At 49.2% G+C, this 24,371-nt stretch overlaps 1 protein-coding gene across 1 annotated transcript; it reads left to right on the top strand.

Moving 5' to 3' along the window:
- Positions 1-12,340: 12,340 nt before the first annotated feature.
- Positions 12,341-20,777, top strand: Cdca4 (cell division cycle associated 4). The gene is made up of 2 exons (XM_051196690.1): positions 12,341-12,497; positions 18,938-20,777. The coding sequence occupies exon 2, from the start codon at positions 18,944-18,946 to the stop codon at positions 19,655-19,657; it is 714 nt and encodes a 237-aa protein (XP_051052647.1). The 5' UTR covers positions 12,341-12,497; positions 18,938-18,943; the 3' UTR covers positions 19,658-20,777.
- The last annotated feature ends 3,594 nt before the right edge of the window (positions 20,778-24,371 follow it).

Below are 24,371 nucleotides of genomic sequence, written 5' to 3'. Positions count from 1 at the left end.
ACCTCTACAGGGGGATATTGTTCCTCTTGGGGACCAGGACCAAGGACTCTAAGTGTAATGGGGCAGTAGCGGTGAAGGGCAGGTAGCCACCCACAGGGTACAGCAGGCTGAGGATGGACGCCCTGTTTTCTCAGAACACTAACCTGCTCCCACGTTGGGCCTCCATCCCTTCCTCCACAGGCCCCCGATGCCCTCTCTAGCGGCTTCTCCCTGCCTTAGCCTCCCCTTCCTCCAGCCTTAGGGCTCTGACAGCAGCCCCAGGCCAGCATCCCAGAAAAACAGTATCATTGGAACCCTGCCTGAGCAGTCTCTGTGGGGAAGGCAGGTGACCAGAGGCTCCCGAGTGGCCCCTCCCTTGTGGTTCCTCATCATCATCATCACCACCCTGGCCTCGAAGTCGGGAATAACACACACTGTGGGGAGGGGCTAAACAAAGGAAACGCCGATGGAGTTTATTTTTTATTTTTATTTATTTATTTATTTTTGAGACAGAGTTTTTATTTCTGTGTAGCTTTGTAGACCAGGCTGGCCTCGAACTCAACAGAGATCTACCTGCCTCTCTGTCTCCCGAGTGCTGGGATTAAAGGTGTGAGCCACCACCACCTGGCTTAATGGAGTTAATTTTACTGCGTATAAAAGCACATATTCTTGAAAGACTAAGAAGGCAAAAGATTCCAGAAAATGCTCCCACTGGAGGCACGATGGCTACCATTATGTGGTGGTTGCCAGTGTACTCCACCATAGGGATTTCCCAGTAGATCTGAGGCTTACCTCTTCAACCAGGCTGGGAATCCCCACTTTTGTGTGAGTGAGCACATGTGTGAGTGACTGAAAACAGACATTTTTAATTTCTTAACCACTGAGCTGAATCCCTAACTGGGAATCCCCACTTTGCTGGGTTATCAGGGAAGCAACTGAGGCTGGAGACAGGGGAGGAGGGGGCCGAGGGGCAACCTGAAGGGGCCTGGCATGGGCGTGTCTGTGAACGTGAGGGATGCGTGGGACTGGCAGGTGAAGTTAGAAAATGGGTTCTTGCGGAGACCCACGTGGACCTGGGCAGTCTGGACACTGTAGCTCTGTACAGACCAAGCTTGGAGACAAAAGCAAACCCCTAGCAGGAAGGGTGGTGCTTACCCAAGGGGGCAGTAGCTGGCGGAACCTTCCACCTTCCACGGCCCGGTCTGTACAGGAAGGTACCAGGCTACAAGCCAAGCGCCTGTTGCATGCTAAGCCGTGGAGTGCCTGGCTCTGCCTTCTCCACCGCCTTCTCCACGGTAGAGTGGGCTGGTGTGTGGAGCGGACAGCTGGAGAGGTGGTGGGAGGGGCTGGCGGGGGTGGGAGGCTGGGAGGGGCTGGCGGGGGGGGAGGCTGGGAGGGGCTGGCGGGGGGTGGGAGGCTGGGAGGGGCTGGCGGGGGTGGGAGGCGGGGGTGGGAGGGGCTGGCGGGGGTGGGAGGCTGGGAGGGGCTGGCGGGGGTGGGAGGCTGGGAGGGGCTGGCGGGGGGAGTGGGAGGCTGGGAGGGGCTGGCGGGGGTGGGAGGCGGGGGGTGGGAGGGGCTGGCGGGGGGGGGGGAGGCGGGGGGTGGGAGGGGCTGGCGGGGGGGGAGGCTGGGAGGGGGTGGGAGGCGGGGGGAGGCTGGGAGGGGCTGGCGGGGGGGGGTGGGAGGGGGGAGTGGGAGGCTGGGAGGGGCTGGCGGGGGGGGGTGGGAGGCTGGGAGGGGCTGGCGGGGGGGGGAGGCTGGGAGGGGCTGGCGGGGGGGGGGAGGCTGGGAGGGGCTGGCGGGGGTGGGAGGCTGGGAGGGGCTGGCGGGGGTGGGAGCCCCCTCCCCCCACCCCACCTTTTGACCAGGCTTCTTTATTCTCACTCACATCAGCAAAGGTCAAGTCAGGGTTTTGTCATCACTGACTACAGACTTTTCAGACGTTGTCGTCCGATCATGGAAACTTCCTGAGTTAGCTTGGGGTTAATAAGCGCCAGATACTGGCTTCCTCCATCCTTCCAGCTGCATTCACGGCGATGGCGCGCGCTCGCTCGCTCGCTCATGGGCTCGCTTACTCCTTCCCTCTCCCCTTTCTCACACCCCACACCTCTCCCTCCATCTCTTGCACACTGTGACTCTTCCTCCTCCCTCTTCCTCCTTCGTGCCCCTGCAGTCCAGCAGCGAGGGGGTGGGCCCCGGGCAAGCTCATCACGCCATCGGGGGTTCATGGAGCCAAGCACCGGGACTAAAGGCGTGCACCATCCATCACACCTGGCCACTCCTTAGGGCCAGCGCACAGAAGCTGAGGTCCACAGGGGGCCAAGGCTGCACCTTGTGCTGGCAGGAGGGTTTGGTAACGTGTACGGTGACGGCACTGGTTTTAAAGACATGAAACGGTCATGAGAGTAGCTGGCGCTTGGCTCTGCGTTGAATCAGGGCTAGAGTCACTGAAGAGCGGCCTGGAGAGGCTATTAGTGAAGATGCGCGCAGGCCAGGTGCAGAAGAAACCCCTTTAGAGTTGTCGGTACCGTGGGATGACCTCCAAGGCCAGCAGTAGGTATGGGCTAAAGCTGGCCTGAGCCTAGGAGATTTGTGTCCTGTGGTAAACCCTGGAAGCCTAGAGTATTGTGAGTCCCAGCAGCCTGACTCTGGCTTTTATGCTGTTGAACTTTGGTTGTTTTCATCTGAATGTAACTGTGTCCTGGTTTTTCCTTCTGCGAGTAAGAACGTGTTCAGCTGCCGCTTTCATCATCGCCACCATCATCATTGCGTTGGGACAGGGTTTCTCTGTGAAGCCCTGGCTGTTCTGGAAGTCACTATGTAGGCCAGGCTAACCTTGAACTCAGAGATCCGCCCACCCCTGCCTCCAGAGCGCGGGAATTAAAGGCTATTTAACTTATTTTTATTTTACAGGAGCCCATAGTTGAGAGACTTCAGAATCTTACAGAGACTTTGGAGTTCTAGAGAGGCCGTGGGTGTTTTAGAGAGGCTTAAACTTTGAAAGGGATTTTGGCTGTTTTAAGGAGATTGGATTTTAGAGACTGTACGACTTTTGAAGGTATTTGTGATTTATTTTACTATACTAATATTAACAGGCCATCTTGGGGAAACATGAGAAAGGAAAGGTTCTAGCTGAATTCTAGTTAAATAGTGATGTGTCTGCGTGCCAAATTGACAATTGTGCCAGCTACTTTTTATGTCGACTGAATGCTTAAGAACCATTTTGGAAGCGGGAATCTCAATTGAGAAATTTCCCCCACCAGATTTGCCTGCGCACAAGTCTGGGTTGCATTTTCCTGATTAATGATTGATGTGGAGAGACCCAGGTTACTGTGGGCAGTGCCACCCCTGGGCTGGTAGCCCTGGATGTTACTGAGAAAGTAGGTTGAGCAGACCACGAGGAGCAAGCCGATAGGCAGCGATCCTCCACGGCCGTCGTGTCTGTCCCTACCTGCAGGTTCCTTCCTCGAGTTCCCGTCCCGATTGATGACGGACTACAAGGTGAAAGAGGAAATAAACCTTTTTTTCTTCCCAAGCTGCCTTTGGTCCTGCAGCTTTATCAAAGCTATAGAAACCCTAAGGCACCAGTCCCGCCATGGCCGCCAGGGGGCAGCATCACCAAGTCAGAGCAGCCGCCGTGAGCCTGCAAACAAGGCTGAAGGTGCCTGACCCACTCCAGTGCCTTCCAATCTTGAGGCACATCCTTCCAGATGTTTTCTAAACCTCTGCCTGCCTATAGGCACCCCGGAATCATGGAGTCTTGTTCTACATGTGCTTTCCCCCCAATATAAATTTATTATTTGATTTATCTTGATTCTTTTTATTGGCCTCAGCGAAGCGTGGGACTTTTGACAATGCTCCCGAGTCTCCATGCTCCTGGCCTTAAATTGTCTATTTCTTTTTTAATTTAGCTGGGGGAAGTGCGTGTGTCATATAAGTGGAAGTCAGAGGTGAGCCCTGCCTAAGAGTTTTACAGTTAGCCTTTCTCCAGTCCTTCCCTCGAAGGACCTATAGCCTTTTACAAAGGTAACTGTCCATAGCGGGAGGAAACTATCGGACTTTTTGGGGTTTATTGAATACTGGCTCGGAATTAACACTGATTCTGGGAGACCCCAAGAAATATTTTGGCCCTCCTGTTAAAGAAGGGGCTTATGGAGGTTAAGTGATTAATGGAAACGTGGCTGAAGTCCAACTCACAGCAGGTCCAATGGGTCCCTGAACTCATTGTGTGGTTGTTTTCCCAGTCCCAGAAAGTGTAATTGGGGTAGATACACTTAGAATTTGGCAGAATTCTCACACTGCTTCCCTGACCTGTGGAGCGAGGGCTGTTATGGTTGGAAAGACTAAGTGGAAGCCTTTAGAGTTGCCTCTGCCAGGAAAAATAGTGTATCAAGAAGAGTATTGTATCCCTGGAGGAAATACAGAATGGGTAGTAAAGTCAACACCAGCGTGCAAAGTGCATATGACGAGGTGTAAAAACTAGGGTTATAACTTTCGTGAGTGATTCTGTCATATTTTGTTAAGGATGTGTTTGTACAGGTAGATATCCGTGCTTTCTTGATTTCTTTATCCTGAAATGTGAGATTAATGAAGAGAACATCAGTGGTTATTATATTTAAGTTTGAGATATAATAAGAATATCTCTCAAGGGACATTGCCACCTCTTCTAACTTTATAATGCATGTGGAGTGGCTATATTATATTAAGCATAATTATGACCTGGTTATTGTTTGTATTTGGAAATTAAGCATGGCATAAGGATATATGTATGTATCAAGTTTAGGGTCATGGGCTTGGTCATCACCTTGACTATATCTGTGATTAACTAAAACACAAATAGCTGGGTACTCCTGTGAGGGATTTTTTTTCCTTAATTCAATAATTTGAAGTGGGAAGACCCACTTTTTAAAAAAATATTTGCATTTTATTTACATTGGTGTTTTGTTTGCATGTATGTCTGTATGAGGGTGTCAGATCCCTTGGAACAGGAGTTGTAGACAGCTGTGAGCCGCCATGTGGATGATGGGAATTGAACCTGGGTTCTCTAGAAGAGAAGCCAGTGCTCTTAACCACTGAGCCATTTCTCCAGCCCCAGGAAGACTCACTTTTTACAAAAAACAATCTTTTTTTTTTTTTTTTTTATTCTACACACCAATCCCAGTTCCCATTAGAGCTTACTTCAGGATTCCCCAGCACACTGAAGGCCAGCTGAGATGTCTGGCTTCATGGCTTGAACAACTACTGGATTACTAGATTCTTGTAATTTAGCCCCTAAAAGCTCTCAGGGACTGGCACTGTGAGGAGGTGTGGCCTTGTTGGAGGAAGTGTGTCGCTGTGGAGGCGGGCTTTGAGGTCTTACATATGATCAAGCTATGTTTGCAGTTCACTTCCTGTTGCCTGTGGATCAAGATGTAGGATGTTAGCTCCTTCTCCTGCATTATGTCTGCCTGCATGTTATCATGTCCTGACATGATAATAATGGGCTAAACCTCTGAAACTGTAAGCCACCCCAACTAAAGGTTTTCCTTTATAAGAGCTGCTGTGGTCTTGGTGTCTCACAACAATAGAAATCCTAACTAAGGCATGGACCTTCCATTCATAGGCAGTCATTATTGGATTAGCTGGACCCAGCCTATAAGCCATTCTAATAGACCACCTTCTTATGAATAAAAATATATATATAGATAAATTCCATAAGTTATGTTCTTGACTAATACAGACTGCCTTCTTCAACAGTGAGATTCCTCAAATCCCTCTTCCATGATGCATGGTTATCTCCTCAACAAATCCTGGCCCTCCAACCTCCTCTTTCTGTCTTGGCTGGTAGGCTGACATCTGGTCCTTGTGAAGTTTACTGAGATCATAGTTTGGGAGTTCAAGGGGCATGGCGTTGGTATTGGCTTGGCTTTGGCGAGGGTCTCATAGCAGACGGCATGGCATGACAATGTAGAGACTTCTAAGATCACATGCCAAAACAGGAAGCTAGAATGTAGGGAGGGACAAGATTTGCTTCTTCACAACTCTCAATCCTGGGATGTGCTCTGAGAGGACCATTCCCGCAAAAAAAAAAACAAAAACCTTCTTACTTACCTATGAAAGGTCCCACCCTTTCACAACATGAGGGCCAAGTTTTCAACATGTAAACCTTTGGATAACACACACACACACACACACACACACACACACACACACACTGTATCCCAACCATGGCCCAAGCCCCAGGTGAGCATGCCATTGTTCCACATGTGGGCAGGAGACCCTTGTCTCTGAGATGTAGAACTTTGCTATTCAAGGAAGGTCCAAGCATAGGAACCCACGGACACTTACTTCTCTAACTGAGCCATTTTTTCCTATCCCATGTAGTTTTCTTGTGTGTGTGTGTGTGTGTGTGTGTGTGTGTGTGTGTGTGTGTAGTTGTTGGGGGACACCAAGGCCAAAGGCCAGCATCCTATCCAATGGCACAGAGCTCAAAGCTGGGCTTTCCCAAGCTCTTACTTCTCAGCTCTGTTACTGCTCTGGCTACAGTATGCTTCTGGTGCGGTAGCTGCTCATGACTGCAAGTGGACTTCAGCCTACCTTCTGCCCAGTAAATCTACTGCACTCCATCCTACTTGCCCTGGAAAGAGCAAAGAGCATGGTACAGGCTGTGCATGCCCAGGACTCAAACACTCAGACCATGCAGCTGAGCTTAGACCATGGAGCCAGCAGCTGTTATTTGGGATCTTGAACAGCTCACCCAACTGCCCTTACCTGCGAGACAATGTGCAGGCCATATTTTTGTTCTGTTTTAAAGATTAACTGAATTGGTGGTGAACTGGTTACCCTGATAGAGTGGCCTCCTAGAGCCGGCCCTTTGAGGGCAAACTGGCGAAGGCAGGAAGGGAGCCTCACAATCGGTCTGAGCAAGGCATGGCGTGGGCAGGGGACCAGAGCAGAGCACACACGAGGTTCCTGGAGGGTGGTGGGGACCATGGCAGTAGGACATTGCTTGGGAACTTGGGAAGCCGGGGACAACGCTGTCGTTTCCTTTGGGGTCCTGACCATTGCCGCATTTAAGGGGCTCTGTGTGCTGCAGCTCTGAAGTATGGGAGATCACCAGAGGGAGGTAACATCAGCAGAGAAGCCGGCGCAGGAGAAGGAGCAGTGTTTTTAGTTTTGACAGATGCCACTTGTGCTTAAATTTCCCTGAATACATTGATCACTGGTGAGTACAATCAGAAAACTTCTGCATCAGAGGTACCCAGAGATCTGTTTCCACCCTGTTTTTTTCCCCTTTTGTTTGCCATGTTTTTCTTTTGCCATTTTGGCCATATGGCCCAGAACACGTGATTAAATTATAGATAGCTGGAAAGAAGGCGCAGAGGCCCTGAAACACAGTTTTACTCCAGTGAGTACTTTTTAACGTTGGTGTGATGGAATTAATTTCCAGTTTCACAGCGTCTATAATCACTCAAGGGACTGACTTCTGGCCATGCCTGTGGGGGTTATCTTGATGGTGTTGGTTGCGGTTAGAGGATCAGTCTTAGCTGTAGGTAAGACCTGAGTTGAACAGTGAAAAACTGAGCACTAATGTCTTAGTTAGGGTTTCTATTGTGATGAAACACCTTGACCTAGAGCAAGTCAGGGAGGAAAGGGTTCATTTGGCTTCCACTTCAGCATCGCTGTTCATCACTGAAGAAGTCAGGATGGGAACTCACACAGGGCAGGAACCTGGAGGCAGGAGCTGATGCGGAGGCCATGGAGCAGGGCTGCTTACTGGTTCTTATAGAACCCAGGACCACCAGCCCAGGGATGGCCCCGCCCACATTAATCACTAATTGAGAAAATGCCTTGCAGCTGGATCCCACAGAGGTCTTTCTCTGCTGACTAAAACTTGTGTCAAGTTGACACACAAAGTAGTCAGTACAACTAGTTCAGCACTCATAGATCTCAACCTAGCTGTGGACACACTGTGGCCAGCTCCCTCAGGCTCCAGTGCTGAGGGCGGGCTGAGGCCTCTCCACCGTGGCAGCCAGTAGCTTGAGCTGTGAGATGAGGTAAACCTTTCTGGCCTTTTTTTTTTTTTTTTTTTTTTTTTTTTTAAATAACAGGAAAAGAAACTAAGACAGTTGGCACACAGAATACTGACTTTTCATTATGACTTTTTAAATTTATTTGCTTATTTGTTTGGAGGCATGGCTAGTGCGTGTCATAGCACGCCTGTGGAGGGCAGGAGGCAACCCGTGAGAACTGGTTCTGTCCTTTCAGCATATGGGTTCCAGAACTCATCAAGTGCAGGGAACCATGGGGTTGGCCTGGCCTAACTGCCACACATCATAGGTTTCTCAGGTTGGAGTCTATGGTTCCTGGGGCACTGCATGGCTTTCAGCCCCTGAGAATCAAGGCACTCCCTCAGGTAGTGAAGCATTCATGCCAAGCTACGCTTCTCTGTATTGTTCGCTTAGAAGTCAAGGAAGCATGGAAGCTTGGGTGAACAATTGGTCTTAGACATTAATCTTAAGTGCCCTGTGAAGTTTGCAAGCATCATTGTGTCCCAGCAACAACTGTATTGATCCTGGAAATTGATGTTATATTTTGTTTCTCACAAGGGCATGCAAAGTCTGATTGTTCTCAACAATACTGTCATAACCCCGGTTTTGCTGTGGCCAGTCCAACTTGAGCCTGGTTTAATTTCTCGCCTGCCATGTCAGATAACCTTGGCCTGGTAAGTAAGCATGGGCTCTTAAAAGTCAAGCTTGGTGGCCCTCACTATAAGGATATGATTTTACTTTGCTCATATTGTCCTCTCCCATTGGTCCTCCTGTTTACCCCTCCTGCTCTGCTCCCCTCCCCAAACGTTCCCTCCTGCTTCTACGTCGTTACATAGAATATTTTAAAATGCAATCTGTAGTTGTCTTTCCTTTCTCCCTTTGCGGGCCTGCCACCCAGCTCCCAAATAAATACACAGAGACATTCTCATTTATGAATACACTGCCTTAGCTTGGCTCATTTCTAGCCAGCTTTTCTAATTTAAACTATCCCATTTCTCTTTAACTACATTTTGGCTTTTACTTTCTCTGTTCTGTGTCTTTCTTTTCTTTATACTCTGTGGCTGGGCGTATGTGGCTGTGTGGCTGGACCCTGGTGTCCTTCTCTCCTCTCAATTCTCCCTCTCTTCTATTTATTGTCTCTGCCTGCCAGCCCTGCCTATCCTTTCTCCTGCCTCGCTATTGGCTGTTCAGCTCTTTATTAGACCAATCAGGTGTTTTAGACAGGCAGAGGTAAACAAATGCAACATAAAAAGAATGCAACACATCTTTGCATCATTAAACAAATGTTCCATCGTGTAAACAAATGTAACACCTTCGACTAATATTTACAACAGCGATATTTACATCTAGATCATGCATGATCAAAAACATGTTTCTCAGTCTGGCTTCCTCTGGAAATGACACAATTTCACCCTTTTTCACACCTGAGCCTGACTACACTTCCAATCTGTAATAGAGTACTTGTTTTCCATTTCTCTGCCAGCTTGATGGGCAGAAGGCAGTGTCTGTCGTGGTCAGTTTGCCTTGCCTGTTGTGAGAAAGCAGGCATGTCTGGGGACTGCTTTGTTGTGTTTTATTTTGCTTGCCGCCCCATCTGTCTGTGGATCTCGTTTCCAAGTGCAGGGCAACAGTGTGGTAACTGGATGTTCCGCTGACTTTATGTTACGTGCTCAGGTGTAAGTTTTCATGGCGTTACCTTTACCAAGACTCCGTCTTTCACCTACTGTGTTGTGGCTGTCAACTTTCCTGTCTCCAACTGGGTTCTTAACTTGTCCTCTCCAAGAATGAAGTGGGCAGACAGGAAAGCGTGAACCAACCAGGAGGGTTTGATTTGTATGTCACAACACAAGACAGGCCAGGGGCACCAAGCAAGAGCAACAACCCAAGCCGGGCAAAGCTCTAGGTCTAAGCGTCTTGAGAGGTTGCCAGTGAAAGTTACAGCTCTAGGTGCTCAGACAAGTCTCAGGATGTCAACTGTTCTCCCTGGAGAGAGCAGGTCTCAGAGTCAGTCAGTCTTTAAGGGCAGGAGTCAGTAGGTTAGTTTCTGGCCGGCCTCTGCTTCCTGAGTGCTGGGATTAGAGGCATTTGCCACCAGTGCCTGGCCTGTTTCATTTTTAGATAGAGAAGTCTTTATCCTCCTTGTCTCTGAGAAGTAGTGGTAGCCACATCCTCAGAGCCTGGTTTCAGGTGCAGATGTGACCCCCTTAAAAGGAAGAGAAGGGTCTGACTTCCTCTTTTGGGTTGTGGTCAGAGCACCTGAAAGGCAGAGACTGCATCTTCTGGAGCAGGAAGACTGTCACGATTACTTACTATTATTTGTGTAAGTACTTCCCTAATGAATACCTGTTTATCATTTATCTTGGGTCTTGAGGACACATTTAAACCCCTGCCTTCAAGTAAGTATAGCAAAAACACTTTTTTTTTTTTTAAAAGGGGTTTTACCTGCCCACTGTCTGTGCGCCTTCTTCATGCCTGCTTGTGAGCCACCACATGGGTGCTAGAAATCAAATCCTGGTCCTCTGCAAGAGCAGCCAGGGCTCTTATCCACTGAGCCTTCTCTCCAGCCCCCACAAAATGATGTTGTTGTTGTTGTTGAGTCAGGGTCTCGCTATGTAGTCCTGGCTGGCCTGGAACTCTCAACATGGAATCTCTCACAGGAATCTGCTGGCCTTTGCCTCCTGAGTTAAAGTCCTCAACTTCCACTTCAGGCTGCATACATTATTAATCTTCTAGACTACATCCTTTCTACAAAGTAACTTCCAAAGCCACCAAAACTATGTACTCTCTTGAGCCGTACACCCCTTGGGTGTGCGGTCCATCCCCAATCTTGCTTCACCGAATTCTGAATCCTTCCTGCAGTGTACACTAAGATCCCGGGTGAGTTTTTCAGGCTCCGAGGTTGTTTACCTCTCGTTGCCAGTGACATCTGTAAGCACTCTGAGGTCTTCCCTTCCTCACAGAACCCAAAAGCCCGAGGGCTTGCAGTGGAGATATTACTAAGCAGCTGCCTTGCGGTCTCGCTCTCCTTGGGTGAGGCCTGACAAATGCAGACTCTCTCGCCTCAGTTCCATTCAGGGGTCAGCTCAACTATGGTTTCCTTTGGGTTCTTAGTCTTGTTAGCAAAATAATTTAAAACGGATCCCGAATGGAGGCCATGGGCAATTTTCATTAAATTTTGAGGAAAAGAGGATGAACAAGCTGAAAAAGTTGTGGCCTCCAAGAGGAGAGGGACAAGGAAACTGCCCGCTAAGTTTGCCAAGGAGGTCCAAGAAACAGTAAGCTCAGAGTCTCTGGGAAACTATGGCTAGGCTTTTAGCCGGTCCCCAAAAGAGACGAAGAAAAAGAAAAGGGAGCCAGAGAGGCAGCTCACCACCAGGGCTGCAACAGAAGATTCCCGGGTCCCACAGGGCAGAAAAAAGTGATTCCTCCAAGTAGTCGTGTGGCCCCCACCTAACACTAAATAAATGCACTTTTAAAAAGCTAAAGAACGGGTCGGAGAGATGGCTCAGGGATGAAGAGCAATTGCCGCTCTGACCGAGGGCCCGGGTGATCGGGCCCTCGGCACCCACCCGGCGGCCAGCTCACTCATAGGGCACACGCCTGACGCACATTCGTACACGCAGGCGCAACACTAATGCAGCTAAAAGAAGTAAATCCACAAACACAACAGTAATGAAAAAGCAAAGACTCGGAGGGCATTCCTTCCCGGCAGGTTGAGAAAGGGGAGGGAGTGGGTTGGTGAGCAGGGGAGCCCACGGGGGTGCGTGCAGCCGCGTGCATGCATTTCCTCGCCAACGCTCGGCTCCTCAGCAGCCCAGGTGGGCGGTCCCCGGTCCCGCCCTGCACACAGCTAGTTTCATGCCTTCATGCGGCACCCTCCCTTCGGCCCGCCACCGCCACCGGGCATGGGCACCGGCCCCCGCTCAGCGCCCCCTCATCCCCGGCGGCGGCGGGGCTCGGTGTCCGCTTTCACGAACCCGTGCACTTTATTTAGGTCGTCACCGAGACTCGTTCAGCCGCAGGGTCGGTGGAGACGGGGGCGGGGAGGGCAGAACTGCGGGGCCCGGGCGAGCCGGCCCGGGACGGGAGGGGCCAGGCGCACGGGGAACTGGGAAGTGGGGCGTGGCCGGGCGCGCGGGACGCTGGGAGCCCGGGCGCGCGGGACGCTGGGAGCCGCGCTCCAGCCGTCCGGAGACAAGGGAAGGGGGCGGGCCTGGGCGCGGGGAGGTATGGGAACGGGGCGGGGCCTGCGTGCGTGCGGGGCGGGGCCCGCGTGCGTGCGGGGCGGGGCATCCCAGCGCGCGATCCTAACGGCTGAGGACGCTGCGCGGGAGCCCACGCGGCCGAGGCTCCGCCTTGCGTGGGTTTGAACGGAGCTCCGCCCCTCGCTCCGCCAATTGGCGCTCGCGCGGCGGCGCCATGGCGACCCTTTGTGGGCGCTGAGTGGCCTCGGTCCCGGCGGGGCGGCGGGCCTGCCCGGCGGCGCAGGTAAGCGGGGGTGGGCCGTGTGCTCCTGCGAGCGCGTCCGGCCTCCGCGGGGCCCGGGGCCTCCGTCCTCGGCGCCCGTGACGCCGCGGCGCGTTGAGTGACACACACACACCGAGAGCCGCGGCGGCGGGGACGAGCCGGCCCACGCTCCCAGCTTCCGCTCTCCCTCCCTCCCGCGGCCCTGCCTTCCTGGGTCCCCCCTCCTTTCCTTTCTGCCCCGGGGTCCCTCCATTGCTTCGGTCCGCGTCGCTCTCCCACCCCAACGGCCCGTGGCCGGCGTGGCCGCCACTGCTGTGCGTTCCCCGTCAGAACCGCGCGTGGGCTGCAGTTTGCGGGGCACTGGCAGCGCCGGGCTCGGAACGTGTGCGTGCTGGCTAGGGACGGATCCTGAGAGGTCAGGGTGGGCTCCCTGCAGCCTCCCTCGGCCTGGTGAGTGTTGGCCTCGACTTCTTGTCCTTTGTCTCTTGAATTTTGATTCCCGCTGACGTTACGCAGGGTCTCGTGTTGCCCGCCCTTCCCCTGCTACCGTGGACCCCACTTCCTTATAAACCGATCATTTGTGGCCCAGGAGATACTGCCTGGAACGGGGATCTGTAGAAACTCGATTGGGAGAGCCAGCCTGGTCTTCCCTAATCCGGCTTGAGGCTAAATGGAACCAGGAAGAAAAAAAAAAAATATGCCAGAGACATTTTGTATAGTTTCTCTGACCCAAATAGGATTCCCAGGGAAAGGGGGCCCTCCCAGAACCTGGGACAGATGTACTGGCCCAGACTGCATCCGTGTACTTTCTCTTGTTGGCCTTTGTATCTGACTACCAGATGGCAGGACTGAAGTAGCCTTTGATTTAAATGATCCACAGGAAACATTGTCTGCACGCAAAATTAAGATTTATGTCTCATTTTTGCACGCATCTTCGTCAGGGTTTTATAGATGTAATTTAAAATGCAGCCAGGAATCCTCTTCCCATTTTAGAGGTGCTAGTCTTAGAGGGTCAGGAAGTTTCCCTCAGGATGCCTACTGCCAAGCATAACAAAGTCCCATAATACTTCCAAGGAACAAATAAGGAATTTTTAGTTAACTGTTTGTACAAAATCTCAAGCAGAAATAGTGAGACAATAAACTTCATCGCTGGCCCCAGAACACCTTCCCTGCTTCCAGTTGCTTTTGAGGAAGTAGTTTAAAGCAGTTGTGATTTTCCTTGTTGTTTTGTTTTTGATACAGGGTTTCCTTTAGCTCTGGCTGGCCTCAGACTGACACTGTAGCCAGAAGTCACTGTAAACTCTTAACTTTTCTTGTCCCTGTTTGCTTGGTGTTGGGATTGCAGGTGTGTCACCTTGCCAGTTCTGAAAGCATTAAACCCTGATTCACCTTAAAAATCTAGCATCCAGATGAGTGCTTGACCGGCTATAGTACAAGGCCTGCTTGTGGTAGGTCTAATTCATGTAAAGCCAAGACTCTGGTGGCTGCCTAAACCCGTGGTCAGAGCCCAGGAAGCTGGGTGTAGTGCTGATCAGGACCTGTGCTGGTGATACAGGCCTTCACCTTCAAGTTTCCTCTTTTCTTTCCTCTTGCTAGTTACACCGTCACCATCCTGTTCATAGCTTAAGTTCTAGAGTGACAGGTAAGCAAACACAACTGTACATTTCATTCCGGAGCTTTTGTCCTGGAATACCCCACAGCTTACTTTGTGACTTCCCCTCTCCTTTTTTTAAGCATGTGTGTGCATGTGTAAGTTCATGTGTGCCATCTGTGTGGAGGTGGTACCCTCTGAGACCAGAAGAAGACATTGAATCCCTGGAACTGGATTTAGAAGCAGTTGTAAGCCATCATACGAGTTCTGGGTACCCAACCTTCATCATCTGTAAAAGTCATCTCTGCAGCCACGCTGTGTTTAAAACTTTAAATCTGAGGAGGGTGAACAAGAGTGAAGAGCAGAGTCTGGCCCTAGTAAGATAGTGTTGGTAAAAGCTCTGTTGTGCAAGAGTTGTATGTACCCTAAGAAAAAGGGGAGATGGTGCACACCTTTAATCCCATCACTTAGGAAGCAGAGACAGGTGGATCTTTGTGAGTTTGAGGCCAGCCTAGTCTAAGATTGAGTTCCAGGACAGGCTCCAAAGCGACACAGAAAAACCCTGTCTGGAAAAAAGTGTTAAAAAAAAAAAAAAAAGCTGGGGGGGGGGCAGAGAATGTTTAACTTGCAAAATTAGTAAATCCGAAGAGGCAGTTTTGATAGCAAATATGCAAAAATTAATGCAGAAGGAAGTTGGTAAGGCCTTATACTTCCTAGGATGGTGCTGGCTGTAGACTGCCTGGTTTGCTTATGCATGCATACAAGTAGGCCCTCAGCAGAAATGATGATCCACTTGTTTTATGTCGTGGTGAACAACGTGTGGAAGCTAGTGCTTAGAAGAAAGGGCTGGGAAAAAGGGACCTTGAGAATGGCAGGTTTTCTCTGCATGGCTACAACTGTGGAACATTTTTGTTTCCTGATTTTTGATTCTCTTCCAGCTTGTCTAGTGAGCTGTGGAGATAACCAACCGAACAAGGGAGGGCATGCAGAGGCTGTGTGTCACCAGCACACTGTAGCTGGGAGTTGTTCCCATCACTGGCAGTCTTGAGGAAAGCTTTGCCGGGCATGTGGTGGCTAGGGGTGGGCCGACTAGGGGGATGGATCATCTCCTTTGTGAGAGACACAGCTCCATTCTGTAATCACAAATTTAAGAAGCAAAACTGTTTTCATTTTATGACTCTGCAGAAATGGTTGTCAGCCGAGCAAAAATAGCTTCCCAATTTGGCACAGAAGATGGTTTTTAAAGTCCCTGTTGAAAACACTGCCTTTTTGGTGCTCTGACATGGCCTCACTCACTGTATCCTTAGCAGGCCTGGAACTTGCATGTAGACCAGACTTGCTTTGAACTGATGAGATCCACCTGCCTCCAGTGGTGGATTTTAAAGGCGTTTACCATCATCACACCCTACAGTTCTATCCTTTTCTTCCCATAGGTTGGTTCTCTAAAGAGAGAAAACCTTCACATTTATCTAGCATAGGATACAGAGCCTCGTCTAATGGACATTCTGGAGTTCCAGATTCCCCCTCTCTCTTATTGTGCGCTCTGTCATGTAGCAGATGGAACTTCTCAGCCTTAGACAAGCAGGCCAACTGCTACCCAGGAAAAACAGGGACTTGTCTGGTTTCCCAGTGAGCTCTAAAGATTTATCAGGGCAGTGGTGGCACATGCGTTTAGCCCCAGCACTCAGGAGGAAGAGACAGGTGGATCTGTGTAAGTTCAAGGCCATCTGGTCTACAGAATGAGTTCAGGACAGCCAAGGCTACATACAGAGAAACCCTCCCTTGAATGGATGAGAGATACTGTGATTTGTTTCTTACATCCTGTGACTGGCTATAGTAGGTAAATTGCCTCCTTGGCTAGTCCTAAAATGACACCAGAAATGCTATTGTACCAGAATTTCTTTTGGGCCACCAACCAGCTCCCAAATCATGACATGGGGTCAGTTATGAATGATAAATCTAGCTTAGGCTTATTTCTGGCCAGCTTTTGTAGTCAGTTAACCTGTTTGTGGTTTATCCACCTTTAGCCTCAGGGACGTTTACTTTTCTTCTGCATATCTTACTCTCACTACTTGTGTCTGCTGTCTGTCTGTCTGGCTGCTTGCCCCGGGGAAGAAAGGGCCGCTGAGGACTTCTTCAGCCTGTACACCACCTGCTGCTGCTAAGAAGGGTGGAAACTTCCAGCTCAGGAGCCCATTATTATCTTCTCTGTCCTTTTGTGAGTTCTGTCCACTGCTGCCTCTGGTTGGTCACACCCTCCCTAGGACCAGGCTGCGTTCAGTTTGAGCTGTCTGCTAGATTTTCAGAGTCACACTGGGCAGTTAGGTATTTGCAAATTAGGGTTTAATTCATGTCATATGAGCTAGTTTGGTTTGAGTGAGAGTCAGGATTTTCGAGATAACCCTGAAACAAAGAGGAACTTAACAAAGAGGAAATTTTGGGACTTCCCACCCCCTAATCCAGGGTTTCTTGTTATAGTTTGATATAGTAAATTAATTCCCAATAAAATTGGTAGTTTTATCCCACTGCCTTTGAACATGTAATTTTTTTTTTTTTAAATGGAAGAAAAATCACGCTTGTAATCCTTCCACTCAGGAGGCTGAGGCAGATAAACACACGTACTGTCACCCCCCCCCCAAAAAAAAAGAGATCTCTGTGATGCAGTTACATTAGCTGCCCTTCTGTGGCTGTGATAGAATACCACATAGCAGGGACACATCAGTCCTTGGAGGCGGGGAAGGAAGGCATAGCCTGAAAGGAGGCAGGCAGCCTGGTCCAGGAAGACATGGCATCCGCACACAGGAGGAAGAAGCAGAGACTGGACTGAATGGCCAAGCTGTAACGCGTGAAAGCCGTCCCTGGTTGTGCATTTCTTTCTGCAAAGCCTGACCTCTTAAAGGGTCTGTGATGTCCACACAGCACCATCAGCTGGAGACCAAGTGTTCAAACCCAACCTAAGTATTTATTATTTAAAGATTTTATTTTGTGTGTTGTAGGGATTTTGCATACAATGCCTACAGAGTTCAGAAGAAAAGAGGGTGTTTGTCAGATACCATGGAAACAAAGTTGCAGATGGTTGTGAGCCATCATGTATGTGCTGGGATCTGGGTCCCCATTTCCAGCTCCAAATCCAACAGAAATTTAAAAAGATTTTGCTTAGCATGATGTCACATACCTCATCCCAGCCCCTGGGAAGCAGAGGCTGGCCTGGTATGCCCAGTGAATTCCAGGCTTCCAGGACTGCCTGGTTCAAAACAACAACCAGAAGCAGTTTGCTTTGGGGGTGGGGCGTGGTGGGCAGAGGCTGATATCTGGGATCTTGCCCATTTGCTCTCCATTTTTAATTTTTGAGGCAGTGCTTTGAGTCCAGAGTTAGCCTGCTCCAGGGATCCCCTGTCTTTACCTCCCAAGCTCTAGGATTAGAGTTGGCCTTCATACTTACCTGGCATTTACATGGGTACTAACTGAGGATTTGAACTCTGATCCTCATTTTGTATAGTAAGTAAGCATTTAACCTGCTGAGCCATTGTCCTGGCCTCATGAACTATTCTTTTATTTTGTAGACTTGTGTTCTCTGTATGATCCCTGCTTTTATGTCTGCATGCCTGGTGCTCTTGGGGATCAAAATAGGGCATTGTATTTCCTGGAACTTGAGTTATAGATGGTTTTGAGACACTGTATAAGTACCGGGAATGGAGCCCGGATCCTCTGGAAGAGCAGCCATCTCTCTGGCCCTCTTGATATTATTTATACTTCGGTGGTAAGCTTCTTCATTACAAGATAGATGATAAAGCTTGAGGGGTAGCATGGACCAGAGCACTTACTTAATCTTAGAGCAAAAAATGAGCTATTGGCAGTAGGACTCTCAATTTTTTATCTTGAGAGTCCGTTCTATATGTGAAGTTGCAAAAGAACTCTAGACCCTGCATCCCTCTCTTCACTCTTTCTCACCTAGGGTTGCATGGGATGTGTGGGGAGCTGGGCACTTGTCCAGGCATATTCTCTCACCTGAGATCTCCTGCACCCACCTTCTGTGGCTGCCTGGTGCCTTGTCTCCCTCATTGCATGAGCATAAGGAAGGTGTTTGATTGGGTGTGGCCCCTAGAGACTGGCTTTTTTCTGGTCTACAGCTCCAGTGGGAGCCAGGTCATTTTAGCTGGATTGTTTTCCGTTTGGAACAACTGTGAATGGAGTACTGTGAACATTCTTGCAGTTTTTACATGAGCCTTAGCTTTCATTTCATTGGAACAAATACTCAAGAGGTCACAAATTATGTAAATAAAGGTCTTTGACAATGAAAGGAAGAAGAAATGGTAACCTTTTTGTGTCTATAAAGAAATCCTAAAGTTTACATATTTAGGAGATTCTGTTAAGAACAACTTGGCATTTAATTTCAAATGTATTATTTAAAATAAAATAGTACTTTATTTTTAAAATAAAAACTGGAGAGATGGCTCAACAGCTAAAAGATCTTGTCATACAAATGTAAGGACCAAAGTTCCTGTCCCAGTACCCAGATTTTTATTGTCTTTAAAATACATTTCTGTAGCTGGGTGTAATGGTATACTCTTCTGATCTCAGCTCTGGGAGGCTGGAACAGGAGGGTCACAAGTTTAGGGCCAGCCTGGGCTACATAGCAAGATACTATCCCAAAGCAACGCTTTATGTGAATAGCTCTTTTCTCCTATTTGTGTTCATTTATGTGCTGATGGAAATTATGCTACAGTTTAGATGTCTGTCTGTGGCTGTGTGCCTGAGGCAGTCTGCCGGATGGTGTCTCTGGCACTTCTCTAGCTGTTAGAAACTGCCCTGGGTACTGTCAGCCAGGAGGCTGAAGTTTGCTAAATGGTGTCTGCCTTGGTTCCCACAGGACACGATGTTTGCTAGAGGGCTGAAGAGGAAATACGGCGATGAGGAGGAAGGAGTAGAGGGTTTTGGCCCTGTCCCTTCCTACACCCTGCAGCGGCAGTCACTCCTGGACATGTCCCTGGTCAAGCTCCAGCTCTGCCACATGCTAGTAGAGCCCAACCTCTGCCGCTCAGTCCTTATCGCCAACACAGTCCGCCAGATCCAGGAGGAGATGAGTCGGGACGGCGTGTGGCACGGGACAGCACCCCAGGATGTAGAACGGGCACCAATTGACCGCCTAGTCTCCACAGAGATCCTGTGCCGTACAGCCAGGACAGCTGACGGGGAGCACCCCACTCCTGAACTGGAAGATGGTCCGCTGCAAAGCTCGGTTTCTGAGCTCCCCATAGTCAGCTCAGCTCAGGGGCAAAGGGGCCCTCAGAGCAGCCTCTGGGAGATGGACAGCCCACAAGAAAACCGGGGAAGCTATCAGAAGTCACTGGACCAGATATTTGAGACCCTGGAGAACAAAACCCCCAGTTCAGTGGAGGAACTCTTCTCAGACGTGGACAGTTCCTACTATGACCTGGACACTGTGCTGACGGGAATGATGGGTGGGGCCAAGCCCAGTCTCTGCAGTGGCCTCGAGAGCTTTGCTGCTGCCGCCGCCCCACCCAGCTCTACCTGCAAGTCTGACCTAGCTGAGCTGGACCATGTAGTAGAGATTCTGGTGGGGACCTGAGAGGAGGTCCCTGGTGGGCCAAGGACACCGCCACATCGCGGAGCGCACCTGTACCACCATCCAGAGACAGACAAGCACTTGCCCCAAAGCCAGGGCGCCTCTCTGTCTCACTATGAACATACCCTGGGGCTACACCCCTGAGGACAGAGCAAGCCATTGCCAGGAACTGAGCTCTCTGAAGGCTTTGGGCCCTGGGTTCATTTTCCTGTCTGTGGGACCATTGTGGAGGATGGTGTGCCACAGCTGTGTCTAGTCTATTTTAAATTAGGTAGGTGAACTTTCTAAAATTAAGTTTTATATGTTTTGGGCAATATTTTGTCTTAAGATATATTTTTTAAACTTTTTATACTTTAGATTTTTTTCAGCTATTTTCTTAAAAGTATATTTTTTCTACAAACATCCTCTGCTGCTACATTAGAAACATGTATAACCTAAATAATTACAATTGGTGTGTGTCATTTTTTTAAGGTTTAAATAGAGAATATTTTTTTGATAAAGAGTCTACACTCCCAAGTCAATAGTGTAAATGTGATGGCCAGGTGTTTCCACAAGAGGCCCCATCTCCGCCTGCATTCTAGGGAGCGAGTGCCTGCCAGGAGAGCCACACACAGCTCTACCGCTCGTCTCCGGGTCTGCTCTGCAAGTGCTGTCTTCCTGGGCTTCAGTGTGCAGATGGTTTATTTATGCCTATTTATGTATTAATGCCACTGAAGGCTACGGTCAGATGTCTGGAAACTACACCACCAGTTCTGTCTCAGACAGTTAACTCATGCAAGGTTTGTCCCTGGCCATTACTGTCTGTTTCCCAATACAGCACTGTGTGTGACAGGAGATCATGACATCCTAACAACACTCAACGCCTCTTGTTCCATGTCAAGCGTGTCCATGGAGGCTACCGGGTACTGTGCCTATGTGTGCTTGGAAAGGGTGTGTACCGTCACTCATGTCCTTAATCGGGAATACTTGCTTGCTTTAAAAATGGTGCTCGAACATTTTAAGGTTAAAAATCTGACTCCAAACAATTTTAGGGCCCCTTCATCTTGGGGTGGCCTTTGTGCTGTCTGCTTGGATCTCAAGGTTCTGCTACCTGATCACGTGTCAAACACCCCCCCCCAATATGCATGGTTTTTTTTTTTTTTTTTTTTTTTTTTTTTTTTTTTCTCTTGCTTTTTTGGACTTCTCCACCTGAGCCTAAGAGGTTTTGTTTTTGTTTTTCCTGTATTTGTATGACTATCCTTTAATATCAACAATGTAAACCTCACTTTATTAAAAGTATCCAGTATATGAAATGTGTTGTGAACGTTTTTCCACCCTAATCCTTCAACTGAGTTTGCTTTCAGCCGTCTCGGCATTTTATATGGTTTGTAATGTAGGCGAAGAACTTTGTTGTTGTTGTTGTAAAAAGGCAATGGGTTTATTTTCCTGACTTCATGGCTCCCTTACCTTTCAGTTCCTGCTGCTTTCCCTGGCCTAAGGGAACAGACTGACTGAGTGAGCCCCAGCCTGTGACAATGATCTTAAGTGTGTCTCTTTATAAAAGCTTAGGGTGGGCGTTGAGACAGGGTTTCTCTGTAGCTTTTGGTGGAATTCGCTGTGTAGACTAGGCAGGCCTGGAACTCAGGTCCGCCACACTGCCCAGCAGCATGGTTTTTCTTTACATTTTATGGAGGAATGTATTTGTCACTGGCTGTGGAGGTCAGAGGGCCTTTTCAGAGTCAGCTTCTCCTATGGGCGGGGGGGTGGGACTCAGGTCCACAGACAGCTGAGCAGCCTCACCAGTTAGTTGGCTTTGCTTGGAAACATTCTGCTCCCTCTGGTATCTATAGTGTCTGCTTGGCAGTCTTAAAAAGTAGCACCTTTAAGATGCTTCTAAAAGAGAGCCTCTAGAAGACCTGAGGCTGAGGGACCAGCCTACCCAAGGCTTCTCACCCTGCTGACCTTGGAAGGCAGCGAACTCCACAGTATAGTTGTGAGTTTCCTGGGCACCTTTGGCTTTAGTCATGCATTTGTGACATTTTTAGATTAGATATAAATTTGATGACTGCTTGGAAGCAGATTTTCCATGTGTTTGCTAATTTTGTTTACAAATACTTAACTAGGAATGCAGTGTTAAAGTCTCAGCACTTGAGAAGCTGGATTGCCAGAAATTCAAGGCTAATTAGGTAGGCATCACTGGCCAGTGCCTCTAAGAAACCACTTGGTCAGTGGCAGGCCAGGAATGTAGGTGCTGCTGGCAGCAGCCTGCCTCCAGAGCGGCTTTGTGTGCAGACAGTGGGCTCAGCTGCCCCAAGTTTTTCATGCTTAGAACTGCATGTACCTCAAATGTGTACAAGATTGGTCCTACAACATTCCATCAGGGGTAGGGTGGGACCCATGGGGCTCTGCTCCTCTCTAAGGATCTGTTCAGTTACGGGTCAAGGGAATGGTGTGGTCATTGACATAGTGGTCCCCATTCTCCAGTGAATAATGTTCCCACATTTGTGCAACCTAATCTAAGTCACATTTAACAAAAGACAGGGCAAGGAGATTTGGGGAGAATGGTTCAGGGGGACAAGGGATGAGATGACTACATGCATAAAGTAAACATTTTGTATGTCCCAAATACGCGAACCACATCCTCTACCCATCCTTCAGTTCCCACCTCATCCCTCTAGACAGTCAGTTAGCTTCAATGTGTTGCTTTAGGGTCAGGAAGTTTGTGAAAGCAGCTTCCAGGCACCCGCAGGGAGGGGTCTCCTGCTGCCCCTAAGCTGAAGCAAGCCAGACAGAAGCCAGCTCAGCAGGTTCAGGCTCTGCTGGGGGTAGCGCTCCTCCATGCCCAGTTCTTGGTGAGGAAGAGGGTGGGAAGAGCAAGGGCTCCGAGGACTTGCTATCTTCTGTTCTGTGCTGTTCAGGTGCTGTACTCAGTTCAGGCTGTGCTGTCCCAGGCAGCTGGACCCCTGGCTCTCAGCGTTCACATGTTCTGAGAAGCTCCTGGCAGCTTCACCTCACCTGCGGCTGCTCAGGGCCCAAGAGTGGAGTGTGTTTAGAGCGCTTGCAGGATGTTCTGCCTTACATCGCTTGCTCACTCCTTTACCTGACAGAAATGTAGGCATAAGTTTTAAGATGGCTAAACAGAGCTGGCGACTGAAGGTATTAATCTTTCCAGTGATTTCTGAGAACATACATAATCCATATCCCACTCCCAAGATAGGGTTTCTGTGCATAGCCCTGACAGTCTCGGAACTCATTCTGTAGCCCAGGCTGGCCTCAAACTCAGAGATCCACCACTCCCAGCTTGGTACTTGATTGTTAAAGTACTCCCAGTGTTTCCAGGTTACACGTTAGGGGTCTCGAATGGACTTCCTGAACAGTGACTTGAGACGCCATCTCTACAAACTGCCGCCCAGCCTCTAGGATTTCACACCGAAAGAGTCATCTGCTTGTCTCTGTACCTGGCTTGTTCCATTCACATCATGGCTTCCAGGCTCATCACGGTTTCATCTCTTCCTGGGTAGACGGTATTCTTCCTTTATCTACTCATCCACTGCAGGACACCCAGACGATGCCCTCTTAGATACTGTGAACCAGGCTGCAGTGAATGTACAATACCCCAAAGCAGAAGCAGCAGCAGATCACATGGACGCTGTTTTTAATTTTGGGAGAGGATCTTTATACTGTTTCCCATAATAGTTGTTCTCATTTACACCTCTTCCTCTCCATGTGCTTGCCAGCCCATCTGCACTCTCACAGCACTGGACAGCGCTCCCCGGGTCCATGATGGTGAGAATGTTGTTCACATGCCTACTGGCCCTTGTTTTTTCTTATTTATGTGGTGCTATCTTGTTCATACTCTAACAAAGTATGCCTGAAGGTCAGAGGGTGGAGCTAGCCACTAGTTAACCATAGAGGTCTGGAGCTCTGTACAAACAGGAAGTGATAATGGCTCCAGTATGTAACATGCGCTCTAATTGGTTTTAATAAAAACCCACAGCCAGATGTTGGCAAATGCTGAAAGATCAGAGAGAGAAAACAGAAGCCACAGCCAACTCTTCCCTTGCTAACTCCTCAGCCGAAAGAGCATGAGTTCCTGTCTCCTGCCTAGCCATCTCACTTCCTGTCTGTCTGTGCAGACCTATGGTTAACTTGTGGCTAGCTCCACCCTCTGACCTTCAGGCAAGCTTTATTTGTTAGAGTATAGACAAGACATCACCACACGTTTACATGTTTTTTGAGGAGCATTTTTTTTTTACTCCAGTTACCTTTTCTACTGGGTAGTCTGAATAATTTACACACAGTTTCCTTTCCAGACAGCAGTACCCCTGCATCTGCAGCCCCAGGGAAGCTGCAGCTTCCTCCTGCCATGTACTGGCCAGTGCTGCTCTCTGAAAATGAAAAGTTAAGGCGGCTTTCCTAAACATCTGGCACCCCAAAAAGCAAATGAAAACAAACACCCTTCCCCCAAACAGGATAGAAATAATGGGTTATCCTTTTGTTATAAGCCTCAAACTATACATCACCTAGTGGTGGCTGAGTACAAGGTTCAGAGGTACCAACAGCACCTTCCTTCTCTGCTCCTGACGGGCAACTCCAACATTCTGTATGTCCTGTCTACACCGTTGTCTGGTTCTGGACAGCTTGGTCAGTTCAGTCAATAGTGAAGCCAATGTCTCCTGAGCAAGCCAATCCCCATAGTAGCCTCTCCAAGAGCGAATGAGTCAATAAGAACACAGGC

The sequence above is a fragment of the Phodopus roborovskii genome, unplaced genomic scaffold, assembly GCF_943737965.1.
Source record: "Phodopus roborovskii unplaced genomic scaffold, PHOROB, whole genome shotgun sequence".
Classification (NCBI taxonomy): Eukaryota; Metazoa; Chordata; class Mammalia; order Rodentia; family Cricetidae; genus Phodopus; species Phodopus roborovskii.
The sequence above is the reverse complement of the archived record's forward strand: the minus strand, read 5'-3'. Positions and strand labels throughout refer to the sequence as shown.

Coding starts and splice junctions, on each gene's coding strand:
- Cdca4 (XM_051196690.1), top strand. CDS start 18,944: ATGTTTGCTAGAGGGCTGAAGAGGAAATACGGCGATGAGGAGGAAGGA.